This window comes from Microtus oregoni, unplaced genomic scaffold (assembly GCF_018167655.1).
Source record: "Microtus oregoni isolate MIOR12 unplaced genomic scaffold, Mior012 000025F_ref0000491, whole genome shotgun sequence".
Classification (NCBI taxonomy): domain Eukaryota; kingdom Metazoa; phylum Chordata; class Mammalia; order Rodentia; family Cricetidae; genus Microtus; species Microtus oregoni.
The window spans coordinates 13,782,881-13,795,745 of NW_024543084.1; the positions used below are offsets into that span (position 1 = coordinate 13,782,881).

At 46.7% G+C, this 12,865-nt stretch overlaps 1 protein-coding gene across 9 annotated transcripts in view; it reads left to right on the forward strand.

Moving 5' to 3' along the window:
* Nucleotides 1-12,865, forward strand: part of Odf2 (outer dense fiber of sperm tails 2) — a 45,291-nt gene that overhangs the window by 24,945 nt on the left and 7,481 nt on the right. For 7 of the 9 annotated variants that reach the window (XM_041674376.1, XM_041674371.1, XM_041674372.1 and 4 more), the window contains 9 exons: nt 944-1,015; nt 1,102-1,218; nt 1,513-1,698; nt 2,008-2,117; nt 2,990-3,125; nt 8,473-8,583; nt 8,701-8,805; nt 9,783-9,941; nt 11,353-11,453. In XM_041674376.1, coding sequence (XP_041530310.1) covers nt 944-1,015; nt 1,102-1,218; nt 1,513-1,698; nt 2,008-2,117; nt 2,990-3,125; nt 8,473-8,583; nt 8,701-8,805; nt 9,783-9,941; nt 11,353-11,453 — 1,097 coding nt within the window. Of the gene's footprint in view, nt 1-943; nt 1,016-1,101; nt 1,219-1,512; nt 1,699-2,007; nt 2,118-2,989; nt 3,126-8,472; nt 8,584-8,700; nt 8,806-9,782; nt 11,243-11,352; nt 11,454-12,865 lie in introns of those variants that run through there. The other 2 variants (XM_041674379.1, XM_041674380.1) reach the window with 2 other exon arrangements.

Consider the following 12,865-nt stretch of genomic DNA (forward strand, 5'->3'; position numbering starts at 1 on the left):
TTGAGGGATACTCACATTGCTTTTCCCCCACTCACAGCTTAGGGGCTGATCAGGCTCAGCTCAGGTGGTCAAGATGCTGGAACATCACCAACTGTTCCAAAAGATGGGAAGGATTCAGTCGTATTGTGATAAATGTGAGATTTTGGGGTACAGAACAAAATGCATTTAAGACTCATTTTGAATGTTGAGTGGTTGTTGATGAATAGAAGTTTCAGGGGTTCTTTGAGCTTTGTGCTTTTCTATATTTCCTAGTTGACATCACCATTTTTTTTTTTTTTGATTTTTCGAGACAGGGTTTCTCCGTAGCTTTTGGTTCCTGTCCTGGAACTAGCTCTTGTAGACCAGGCTGGCCTCGAACTCGCAGAGATCCGCCTGCCTCTGCCTCCCGAGTGCTGGGATTAAAGGCGTGCACCACCACCGCCCGGCGACATCACCATTTTTAAAACCAAAAAACATTTTAAAAAATTACTAGGGGCTGGAGAGATGGCTCAGTGGTTAAGAGCATTGCCTGCTCTTCCAAAGGTCCTGAGTTCAATTCCCAGCAACCACATGGTGGCTCACAACCATCTGTAATGAGGTCTGGTGCCCTCTTCTGGCCTGCAGACATACACACAGACAGAATATTGTATACATAATAAATAAATAAATATAAAAAAAATATTACTAGGCCCAGCGGTGGTGGTGCACGTGTTAATCCTAGCACTTGGGAGGCAGAGGCAGGCAGATCGCTGTGAGTTGAAAGTCAGCCTGGTCTATAAGAGCTAGTTCCAGGACAGACTCCAAAGCTACACAGAGAAACCCTGACTCCAAAAACCAAACCAAAAAAAAAAATTTACTATAGGTTAGGTGCTCCTGCCTGGGTCTCTGACAATTGCAAGTGACTTTCTGTGTTGAGAGGCCCCTGTGCCCAATTCAGAGACATGTGACTCTTGTTTTTTCCCAGCGCCTGCTGTTACTGCTGCAAGACAAGGACAAGGAGGTGGAAGAGCTCCTCCAGGAGATACAATGTGAGAAGGTACAGTTTAGCCCCTGTACTGTGAGGAGCCGTGCTGTACGGTGCTATGCTAGAGCTGGCTTCATTACTTTCTCTTGTCTCCCAAGGCTCAAGCAAAGACAGCATCTGAGCTCTCCAAGTCCATGGAGTCCATGCGTGGGCATCTACAGGCACAGCTCCGATGCAAAGAGGCTGAGAACAGTCGCCTGTGCATGCAGATCAAGGTGCTTGCTGGCTCCCAGATGGGGCAGGGAGAGGCTGTCACTCTTAGATTTTTCGTGACTACATGAGGGAAGGCATTAGTCTCAAATGCTTTCCAGGCTCCCAGGGTGGCTGCTCTGCTGAGTCACTTGGGTATCTGACGATTCTAAATGCTCTCCATGGTCAAAGGGACCCAGAGGGCCACGGCTCTGGTGTCTGTTCCAGTAGGTCTGAGTTCTTACATCTCCCTTTCTCTCTTCTCTGCTGCCATACCCCCTTGCTGTCTTTTCCACCTCTTCCTTCCTGTCTCCTCCTAGAACTTGGAGCGGAGTGGGAACCAGCACAAAGCGGAAGTGGAGGCCATCATGGAGCAGCTAAAGGAACTGAAGCAAAAGGGAGACCGAGACAAAGAGACCCTGAAGAAGGCCATCCGAGCCCAGAAGGAGCGAGCCGAGAAGAGTGAAGAGTATGCTGAGCAGTTACACGTGCAGCTTGCCGACAAGGTGCCAGTCCTGCCCCCCTCCAGCACCTGTTGTTGGCGTGAGTGAGTGGGGTGTGGCTGGGGAAATGGAGATGATTGAAGGACCAGAACTGTCCAGCACATCCATCTCGAGGGAAGGATGACTTGGGATCTGCCCACAGGATGCAATGTGATGCTGGAAGCCTAGGAGCTCAGTTTGGCTTTCTCAGTACCCTTTCATCTTGAGAGAGGTGGTAGCGGGAGGCTGGGTCTATCTAGGTTAGCCCACCCTACCTGTCTTCAGCCTAAGCGTTGAGATGAGGCTGACATTCCTGCTGTCCTGTGTCCCCAGGACCTTTATGTTGCTGAAGCTTTATCTACTCTGGAGTCATGGAGGAGCCGCTACAACCAGGTTGTGAAAGACAAAGGAGACCTCGAGTTGGAAATTATCGTTTTGAACGAGTATGTCTTTGTGTGAAGAGGGGAACTAAGTGAGGGACTTGAACAGGTGGAAGGAGCATGGTGCACTGAGGTCTCAATGTCATGAGACTGCTGTGGTCTCTACGACTTGGACTTGTAAACTGGGCTGAGATGTGGGCAGCCCTGTGTCAGGCTCTAGCTCTAGCCCCGGGCCACTACTCCACTTGTCTAGCACGTGAGAGGCCCAGGTCTCTATCACCTGAACTGTAAACATCCTCAAGGGGATAAGATACCCATCCCAGAGGCCCAGCCTGGCCCTAGTCTCTGCAGCAGGACATGGGCACACAGTTGTCTGGCTTTTCTTGAGGGATGTGCAGCTAGTCCCTGTGCATTCTCCATTGTCTGCCAGTTGGCTCCTCAAGCCTCTCTCACATAGTCCAGTTCTTACCTGTGATAGCCATGTGTACACACACAGGAACAGTGCTGTGGGGACAAAAGGCACATGTGCCAGGTGCCTAGGGATGAGGCCTACCTGGGTAGTCCTTACCAACCACCAACCTGGAACTTGAGGGAAAGGTCTCAAAGGAGTTAGTCCTAACATGAAGCAAGGATGGGGAGAGAACTGTCTGGTGATGCTGAAAGCTGGGAGGGCCTGTGTCTCGGCCATGTGAGGTGGTCAGAATGGGCACACTCACAGTCATCCCGGCTAAATGGTAGCTTCCAGAGGAGGTATTATGGGAACCGTTTTGAAAGGCTATTATGTGGAGGTAAAACACTGGGATGGGAAAGCTGTTTCTTGGTGTGGAGCCTGGGGAGCAGAGAGGCAGCGTGCCATGAGGTGGAAATGGTCTGTGGTGGGGATGAGCTCCATTCCCATGAAGGTCTGGGAACTGATTCTATTGCCGATCTTCCAGTCGGGTGACAGATCTTGTAAACCAACAACAAAGCTTGGAGGAGAAGATGCGGGAAGACCGGGACAGCCTTGTGGAGAGACTGCACCGGCAGACCGCTGAGTATTCTGCATTCAAGCTAGAGAACGAGAGGCTCAAGGTCTGGATGCATCCTGGGAGCTAGGAGGCCAAGAGCAGGCTGGCCTCAGTGGGCCAGATGAGCCCGAGGCAGTGTGCTCTGGTGCCTCACTCCCACTGCTGCCTCTTACTACTGCGGGCATGCACATGGGGCCTGGGGGGGCGAGGGGAGCATCGTGGGAGTTGGCAGTATCTAATTTATTGCTACAGCTCCTGAGTTGAGTCCTGCTGAGAATGTGCTAACTCATGGGAAATGCTTATATGATGCATTTGGATACATTTGCAGTACAGAATTGACTTTGGCCCTAACCATGGCTCTCTAGGGGTCTGCTGGGTACCTCACACATTTTCATTTTAGCCTTCCAGTTGTATGTGGACTATTTTTGGTCAATAAGTAAATTGGAAATAAGGACATTGTAGCTTATTTGTAGAGCTCTTGCCTGGCAAGCCTGGGATTCTAGGTTTGATCTCTAATCTGCCAAAGATAAAAAAGAAAGCAAGGCTTAGCCAAACGGTGGTGGCACACACCTTTAATCCCAGCCCTCAGGAGACAGAGACAAGCAGATCTCTATGAGTTTGAGGCTAGCCTGGTATACAATGTGAATTCCAGGACAGTCAGGGCTACACAGAGAAACCCTGTCTTGAATAATCAGAAAAAAAAAAAAAAGAAAGAAAAAGAAAGAAAGGCTTAAAGAGAGTCACACAGGGTTTTGCCCGAGGAACAATTTGGAGTTGGGATTTGAAATTGAGACTAATTCTGTAGACCCAGCTCTTTGTAGGTCTCTAAATACTGGATGTGGAGGTACACACCTGTAATCTCAGCATTGAGGAAACTGAGGTAGAAGGCTCACTGTAAGTTTATTAATTTGAGGAAACCTGGCCTACAGAGTGAGACCTATCTCAAACACATCAACTCAAACTTCAAGTAGGCTCCTGACTCAGACAGACCACAGCCTCCTGAGCAGAGCTGACACTCCAGAGTAGCTTTCCCTCTGATTTTAGTTTTTGTTAGGCAAGACAAGGATGGCATGGAAAAGTCTGCAGATCCTTAACTTTTGTAACATGAATAGCTTTTCAATCACTCTGAAAATTCTGAGCATCCTGTAACACCCCTGTAAAGGCAGCTGCTGCCTGTGTCATCACAAACCCATCTGCCTGCTGTGGACAGCCTGTGTGCTGATGTGTGGCTTTCACTTAGCACAGTGTGTATAATGTACTCCTTGTGGCTGTGTGTTGTGTGGGGGCGGTGCTGGGAGGTGGATCCATTAGCGTTTGTCTCTTTTACTGGTAGTGGACATCTTTTGGGTGCGTAGTTGGTTATACTCCTTGAAGTAGAATTGCAGAGGTCATCTGCTGGTGTCAGCCTTAGCAGATGTTAACAACTGGCCTAATTGTTGTATACATTGTTTCCACCAGTGACTTGTCAGTGGCAACTGTTGCTTTGTGTCCCCTTGGCAATACTTGGTATTATCAGTCCTTCATATTTTTACTGCTCTGGTGGTACAATGTCTTTGCTTTACTTAATTGTTAGACACCCTGAAAATAACTTTCAAGTGGCCAGGAGTGGTGAAGACTATGTGAGAGAGTTAAAGACTATGTAGAGTGAGCTTCAGGCCAACTTAGGATACACAGAAATCACGGTTCAAATAATTAGTAACCTCCAAATCCAACACTTGGGGATTAATTACACCATGGTGTATCTATGTAGACTATGCACTGTAGCCACTGAAAGTGTTGTCTGTGGAAGTATATCCTCTTAGACAGTCGGATATGTGCATAGGAAATGTTTCAAACATCACAGAAGCTGCGGAGGTGCTGCTCAGTGATAGAGCGAGCAGTTGACATGCTTTAAGGTCCAGAGTTCCTTGTCAGCACCAGACAGGTCTCTGTCACAGTGTGTGCATTTGTCCTGATGGCACCCAGCTGATGCTCTGGAGCTTCCTTCTGCTTCTTCCTTTCTTCCTCTTAAATCTGATGCTGAGGACAGAGCACAGAGCACAGCGCTGTGTACCTGCTAGGCCAGCACTGTACCACCAGGCTATACTCTAGCTCTTTCCTCTCTTTAGGTCATTGTATTAACCCCTTCCTTTTTCCCCATTTCCACCCTGTTCCTCCTGTTTTTGTTTGTTTGTTTGTTTGTTTGGTAGTGTATTGTTAGACCTTATCTAACCTCAGATTTGGCAGCAGTCCCACCTCAGCCCACTGTGAGCTGGGATTAAATAGGAGCCACCATGCATCTGCTTATGTTTATTCATTCTCATGCTCATTCCTTGTAGTAATAAGGGCGGTGGGGCTGTGTCCCCAGCACCCCGGCTGCCCACATGGCTAGCTTATGCTCTGAAATAACAACACTCAAACTGTATTCATTTAAACACTGCTTGGCCCTTTAGCTCTAGCCCTTACAGGCTAATTCTCACATCCCGATCAACCCATCTCTAATAATCTGTGAGCACCGGTCTTACCGGGAAAGATTCAGCATGTCTAACCTGGCGGCTTGCTTCATCGCGTGCGTCTGCCCGGGAGAGCGGAGCATGGCATCTCTCTGAGGTGTCTGCTCCCGAGAGGAGAGCTGTGGAGTCTGAGCTCACTTCCTCTTCCTCCCAGCGTTCTGTTCTGTTTACTCCTCCCACCTATCTTCTAACCAATGAGGGCCAAGCAGTTTCTTTTTATTTAACCAATGACCTTCCTCCATCATTTCCCCTTTTTCGGTTTAAACAAAAAAAAAGGCTTTAACTTTAACATAGCAAAATTACATATAATAAAACAGTTATCAAGTAAAAGTTACAATAATCTTTATCATAACTAAGGAAAACTATAACTATAACTAACTATTCTTAACTCCATCAAAGACTCCAGAAAGATACAATACTACCTAAGCAAACAAGAAAAAAGCAACTTTTAAAACTCTAGAAATGACAGAGACATCTCGCTGCCTGGACAGTCACCCAAAGTTCCTCTGTACCATTGGGGCATCCATCTTCAGCCTTCAGGCCCATGGTATCCAGCAGACATTTCCATAAAGCAGGAAACTTCAAAGTCAGTTCAGTCACTATCTGTTGTGTCCTGCAGAATGTCTCGCAGACTCTTTCATGAATCAGGAACCCCGAAAGATCATCTCACCTTAGGCAAGTTTGGTAGTCCTCTCTCTGTGGGTTCTCTGTGTCCAGTTTATGAAATAGTCCAGGCAAGAGCAGTTTCTTGCCCAAATGGCTATCAAACTCCATAACGAGCCTCTTTGATGCCCATCTTCTTCTTGAAGTACATTGGTGCTGCCAGGAGCAGAGTGTCTCATTGTCATGAAAAGTCCTCAGTTATTAAAACATTAAATGTCCTATTCTGTAATCTTTGAAAGACATGAAGAATGTCTATCTAAAATATATCTCTATATATCTAGAAAATCTAACATGACTACAAGCTTTACTATTATCGATGATTATCCATTAACAACCTATATTTCTTAATTATACAGTACATATTTAAATGAACTACACAATCACAATACCTTAATCAAAATCAGAAACACTTATACATATAACAAAATTGACCTTAAATCTCTATCAATAAAGCAAAATCTATACTAATGTAAATTATTCATATCTATATCATATCCCCCTTTAAATGTAAAAGAACGTTTATAAACCATATTTGGGAATATGGGCACAGTTTTTTCTCTCCAAACTGCTTCCTGCTGAATGGGGGCGGCGTTAATTAAGTCTTTCACGGTATAACCTGTGTGCTAGTTTCATCTCAGTTGGCAGTTGAGCAAAGCAATTTTCTGAAGATGTTCACAACAACCCTTCAGGAGGGCGTGGTCCATCATACCATATCGGGATAAATGCAATCCACAAGGTCTGATCCTCTGTGAAAACCAAAGAAGAATCTCTTTTCCAAAGTATCATATCCTTAGATCCAAATTCAAAATATCTATGTTGGATTAGTTCAGCAGCATTTATAAACAAATATCTTTTAGTAGCTTTTGCTTTTTCCTCAGCATTCAAACAATTCAAAGAGCATAATAGCATACAGTATCAGAATTCTCTGTGTATTTTCCATCTTTGTGCAGCTTTGTTTTAACCTCTATTTTGTTTATTTTTACTTTTAACTCTTTGCTTTTTGAGACAGGTTCTCTGTATCTTTGACCTGAAGTAACTCTGTAGACCAGGCTGTCTTTGAACTCTCAGAGATCCGCCTGTCTCTGCCTCCCAGGCATTCGGGATTAAAGGTGTACACTACTACACCTTGAACTCACAGAGATCTGTTTGTCTCTGCCTTCTAGGCACTGGGATTAAAGGCGTGTGCTACCACACACAACAACTCTCTTCCTTTTTTTTTTTTGTTTTTACTTTAAGAATTTTAACTTTTAGTCTGCATATATTTTTAACACGCTGTAAATCATTTAAAAATTTTCTTTGTCTTTGACGCTCTCTTTACTGTATCTCTCTCTGTTTTTCTGACCACATGAGTCTTTAATTTACCAAGCAATATCAGTAGGATTAAAGGCGTGGCTTTGCCGGCTAGAAGTAGCCCATTCCTTAGCTTTCCAGCCTCATGGCTGAGGTACTGGCTGTAGCCATGTTTACTGCCACAACTCTATGGCATTTCAAGGTCCCTGCCAGCAAGCGAGCTTCAGCAGCCTGTGCTTGCAAACCACACGAACCGCCTGCGTAAAAGAGTCAGAGTTTGCCCTGGCAGGACAGCCCAGAAAGCCCGGCATTTTTAAACAGCGCAGCTTTTTTCCTGCTACGGCTGAAAACCGAAAAGCATGCGTTCAGCTTTTCGTCAACACCATTTAAGTGTTTCGTGGCAGGACCTCTTAATGAGCTGCAGGGTTTTGCAGCTAAAGCTCAGTCAGGAAGCCTCTATTAAATTGCAGCTACCAAGAAAACATGCTCTTCTCTTTCCCAAGCTTTCTCAGGCTTTCAGTGGATTCAGTTGTCCACACGTCTGGGCGCCAATTCCTGCTTCCTCTTTATCTGTATTGCAAAAAAGTATCTTGCAAATTTTAAAAGCATTATATAATTTGTTTATTCATGAAAAAGTTATAGAACAATAACTATTTTGCCAAATCTAGAACCTTGGGCATGCAGTCCATGACTTTTATATTCATTTTCTTTCTAGCATGCCAGGCAAGTACATTATCACTTGGCCGGACCACCCGTTTTCTTAGAGTTTGTATATTGCTTTTAGATGACCACCATTTATCATCTGTGCAATGGAGGGGTCACAGTAGGAGTCTTCCTCGGACACTAGCTGATGAGAGCTTCTGTACAGGGGCATGTTCTTTTCTGGTTTCTACAAGTAGACTGAGGATAAGGAGACTCAGATCTTGAACATTTCTTCTGGTTGCTCACAAGTCCTCCCTTCTTTAGGCTAGCTTTGCCCCTATGGAGGACAAGCTCAACCAGGCTCATCTGGAGGTCCAACAGCTGAAGGCATCGGTGAAGAACTACGAGGGGATGATTGACAACTATAAGAGCCAGGTAGACCCCTTGGGTAGCCTGGCCCCCCTGCTTGGCAGCTCACCGCTAGGCCTCTGAGGGGCAAGGTGGGAGGGGAGGGTTCTGCCCAAGAGCACCCATTGTGGTTTTGTTCCCTAGGTGATGAAAACAAGATTGGAAGCTGATGAAGTGGCTGCCCAGCTAGAGCGCTGCGACAAAGAGAACAAGATGCTTAAAGATGAAATGAACAAGGAAATTGAGGCGGTACTGTCCCCCTTCCTTGCTTTCTTCACTGCCTGTACAAGTGTCTGATCCAGTGGCACCCTCTGTGCCCTTGACCCTCCTGAGCTCCATCACAGAGTAACTGATTTCCTAGCTGGTTCCCACCCACACTATGTATGCATTCTCTTTTTCTCTCTTTATTGTCCCCTCTGGCCTTTCTCTATACTATGCTTTCTGTTTCTGTTTTTTTTTCCCTTGTTTTTTTTTTTTTCTTCCTCCTTTCCCTTTTTCTCAAGGAAACAAAGCCCATCCTGCTTGGGGCGTCTAGGTGGACTCAGTTTCACTCAGTGGCCAGGTATTGGGATACCTGTTTTATTCCGTTTGGAGCCTTTGTTTTTGTAGGATCTTTAAATGTGCCTCTCTCCTCTGGAAGGATCTCTTTCTTCTGGAGCTGTTGGCTGACTGGTCCACAGTGATTGCCTTAAAGATAACCTTAGAGACAGTCTGAGTCAGTCTCAGCCACTAGTTTCTTGAGCAGCTCCCTGCCTGTCTCTGGTCCTCAGTCTTGTTAAAGCTCAAGGATGGAGCAGGACCAGATATTTCCTGTTCCTCTGGTTTTTGTATCATCACAGCTGCCTTCCTAGGGGATTTGGAATTAGTCCAGCCTGCTTTTCCAAGTTTTAGCTAAGTTTGAGCTATCCTTAGTGTCCTTCTGTGGTTCCAGCTGTGCCTTCTTTATTATTCAAAGAAAGTGACTGCAGAGCTCTTGGGGTGGTGCTGAACCCTGGTGTTGCCACTGACACTTGCTGATTAAATGAATGGCCATCTCAAGTGGCAAGGCAGGCCCAAGTGTGGCCTGCAAAGATCAATTAGCTTGGCCTGTGGGAGAGCAGGCCAGCTGCTACCTGTGGGTTTTGCGAGACCTTTGGGGACTGGGGCAGCCCAGCTGCATTCTAGAGGAAGGCCATCCTATTCTCAGTTAGGATCATGCCAACCGTGGGCTGCTTTTCCTGCTTTAGGCCCGCCGGCAGTTCCAGTCGCAGCTGGCTGACTTGCAACAGCTGCCTGACATTCTTAAAATCACAGAAGCGAAGTTGGCTGAATGCCAAGACCAGCTGCAAGGCTACGAGAGGAAGAATATCGACCTCACAGCCATCATTTCAGACCTGCGCAGCCGGGTAAGGGACTGGCAGAAGGGATCCCACGAACTGGCCCGAGCAGGGTCCCGCTTACCGAGATGAGCTGCACGCCCCCCAAGGGAGGACCACTTCCTTTTTCTTGGCTGCCGATTTCTGAAAGAAGTGAGCTATCATCAGTGCTGTGAAATAAAAGTCTGGTGTGCCAAATGCTTCGTGTTGCACAGAGTGATTGTAGCTATAGGACTCGCCTTGGGCCCTCTTGCTCCGTGCTCTGCCTACCTCTGCCCTGCATATCCTGCCGCTGTCCTCCAATCCACAGCCACAGAAAGGAGACCTAGCAGATACCTGGCCATTGCTTGTCCGTTGTTTCATCTTTCTCAAGCTTTAACTGCCTTTCCTTGTTTTCCACAGATCTACTACCTGGGATTCTGTTCTGAGAGACAGAAGCAAGCAGCCCCTTTGTTCAGAAGCAATCTGTCTCTCAGTTACTGGAACCATGTCTCCCCACTGCGTTTGTCCAAAACATCATATACCTCTCATTTTTTTGTCTGACTTGGGCGGGTCTCTACTTTTTCCTTTTCAAGTTTTTTTTTGTTTGTTTTGTTTTTTGAGATAGGGTCTCATAGACCAGACTGAACTTACTGTGTAGCAAGGGTGACCTTAAACTCCTAGTCTCGCCTCTACCTCTGAGAATGCTGGGACTGTGGTCACGCACCTCTGTGCCCTACCCCCTGAAGTGTTTCCTTGGGCAGTCATAAAGGGAAGCTGCTGTTGTTCTGAGCACCTGCCCCACTCCAGCAGGCTGTCATTTCATCCAGAAACCTGATGCTGTGTACTGGTTACTTCTCCAATGACATCCTGACACCTAGAGGGACAAGTGAAGTCCCCTATGTCACAGGGATACTTAGCATCCACAAATTTGAATCCATTGCCTCAAGACTGCCGAATGTCCTCAAGTTCTCTTGAGCCCCTGAACCTGAGGAGCACTAAAGCAGTACTAAGGGTAACTTCTCACACTTGCTGGCCTGAATGAATCAAAGCTGCCTTATTGCTTGGCTGCATTGCCCCATTGAGGGAGATAAAGTCAGTGGTGCCAACGACATAATCGGGAAACCTCGGTGGTTGGTTGTCCAATGAGCCACTGGTCACACCTCATGTGTCCTACAGTTCCACCAGGTTCCTCATCAGGACCCCGGACCCTGGCCTTGGGGCCAGTCCAGCTGTGGCTCTTCAGCACCTAACCAGTGTTCTGGTGTGGGAGGTAGGGTGGATCTGCCCTGCCCCTGCTCTTTTCTCTTTCAGGTTGGCTGTTGAAGATGGGACACCTGCTGAGGGCAGCAATCCTCTTTCCTGTGTGTGGATGACATCACAGGGAGAAGGGAGAATTCCTTCATTACTTGCTCTTATGGGAAATTCCCTCGTAAACCAGTCTACGTTCCTGTCATTTTAGATCGAACACCAGGGGGACAAGCTGGAGATGGCGAGAGAGAAACATCAGGCTTCTCAGAAGGAAAATAAACAACTGAGTCTGAAGGTGGATGAACTGGAGAGGTTAGAGGCACTTGGTCCCATGTCTGTCCTCTTCCTAGGACTTGAGACTTTCTGCCGCTTAGCTGCTTTGTGCTTAGTGTGCCAAAGTATTAGAGGGACTCAAGGCCCTGGAAGGTGCTAGGCAGAACTCAGAGGAAGAGCTGCTTCCATTTCAGTGGTAAGCCTTGTGGGCGCAAGGAAGGGGCGTCAGCCTGGAGGGGTGCTTTGTGGCTGTGTGATGGAGGCCAGTCTACTGGTAGACACCATTGTCTCAAAGGTACACCTAGGCGAAGCAGACCAGCAGGGCCTGCCTTGAATGGAGCAGCCAGAATACCAGTGTGCTGCTAAGGAGCATTCCTACAACCTCCGTGATCTGACTCTTCTTACAGACTCTTACAAGCAGTTATCAGAGAGATGGCTCAGAGGTTAGGAGCACTGGCTGCTCTTCCAGAGGTTCTGAGTTCAATTCCTAACAACTACATGGTGGCTCACAACCATTGGTAATAAGAACTGGTGCCCCCTTCTGTTCTGCAGTTATGGGGAGCTCACACCATTTGGCATCGAAGCCCTAACCTTAGGTCCAGTTCAGACACTTACCTTCCTTGTGAACTCAGTTGGATCATTTAACTCTTCTGAACCTGTTATCCTCATCTGAGGAAGGATCAGTGTAGCTGTAATCTACCAGCTGGTAAGAATCCTGCCAGTTATCAGTGAGAGGGTCCTCATAAAGGAGTCTAGCATGTCACTTGCTTAGAAATGGTCACGATAAGATAGTTGTAGATGTTTGTCAGCTGGTACTACCCCTATTTTAATTCTGTTTATTTGCCGGGCGATGGTGGTGCACGCCTTTAATCCCAGCACTTGGGAGGCAGAGGCAGGCGGATCTCTGTGAGTTCGAGACCAGCCTGGTCTACAGAGCGAGTTCCAGGACAGGCTCCAAAGCCACAGAGAAACCCTGTCTCGAAATACCAAAAAAAAAAAAAAAAAAAAAAAAAATTCTGTTTATTTGTAGCTATCTGGGAGTATGTGTACATGAGTGCAGGTGACCACAGAGGCCAGAGGATGAGATCCCATGCAGCTGGAGTTATAGGTAGTTGTGTGCTGCCTGATATAGCTGATGTAGCTACAGGGAACTGAATTTGGTTCTGCAAGTACAGTATATGCTCTTAACCACCGAGCCATCTCTCTAACCCCTATCTTTTAAAAACCTACTTTTATTTATTAATATTTATTTGTGCCCACCATGGGCAACTGCATGGGTATGACTGTCAGAGGACAACTTGTGGGCATCAGTTCTCTTTCTTCCACCATATTGTTGGTCCTGGGGATTGAATTCAGATCATGAGGCTTGGCAGTAAGCACCTTTACCCACTGAATCATATTTTGCCAGCCCTGTATTTTGACTCTTTGAGACAGAGTCTCAATCTGTGGCT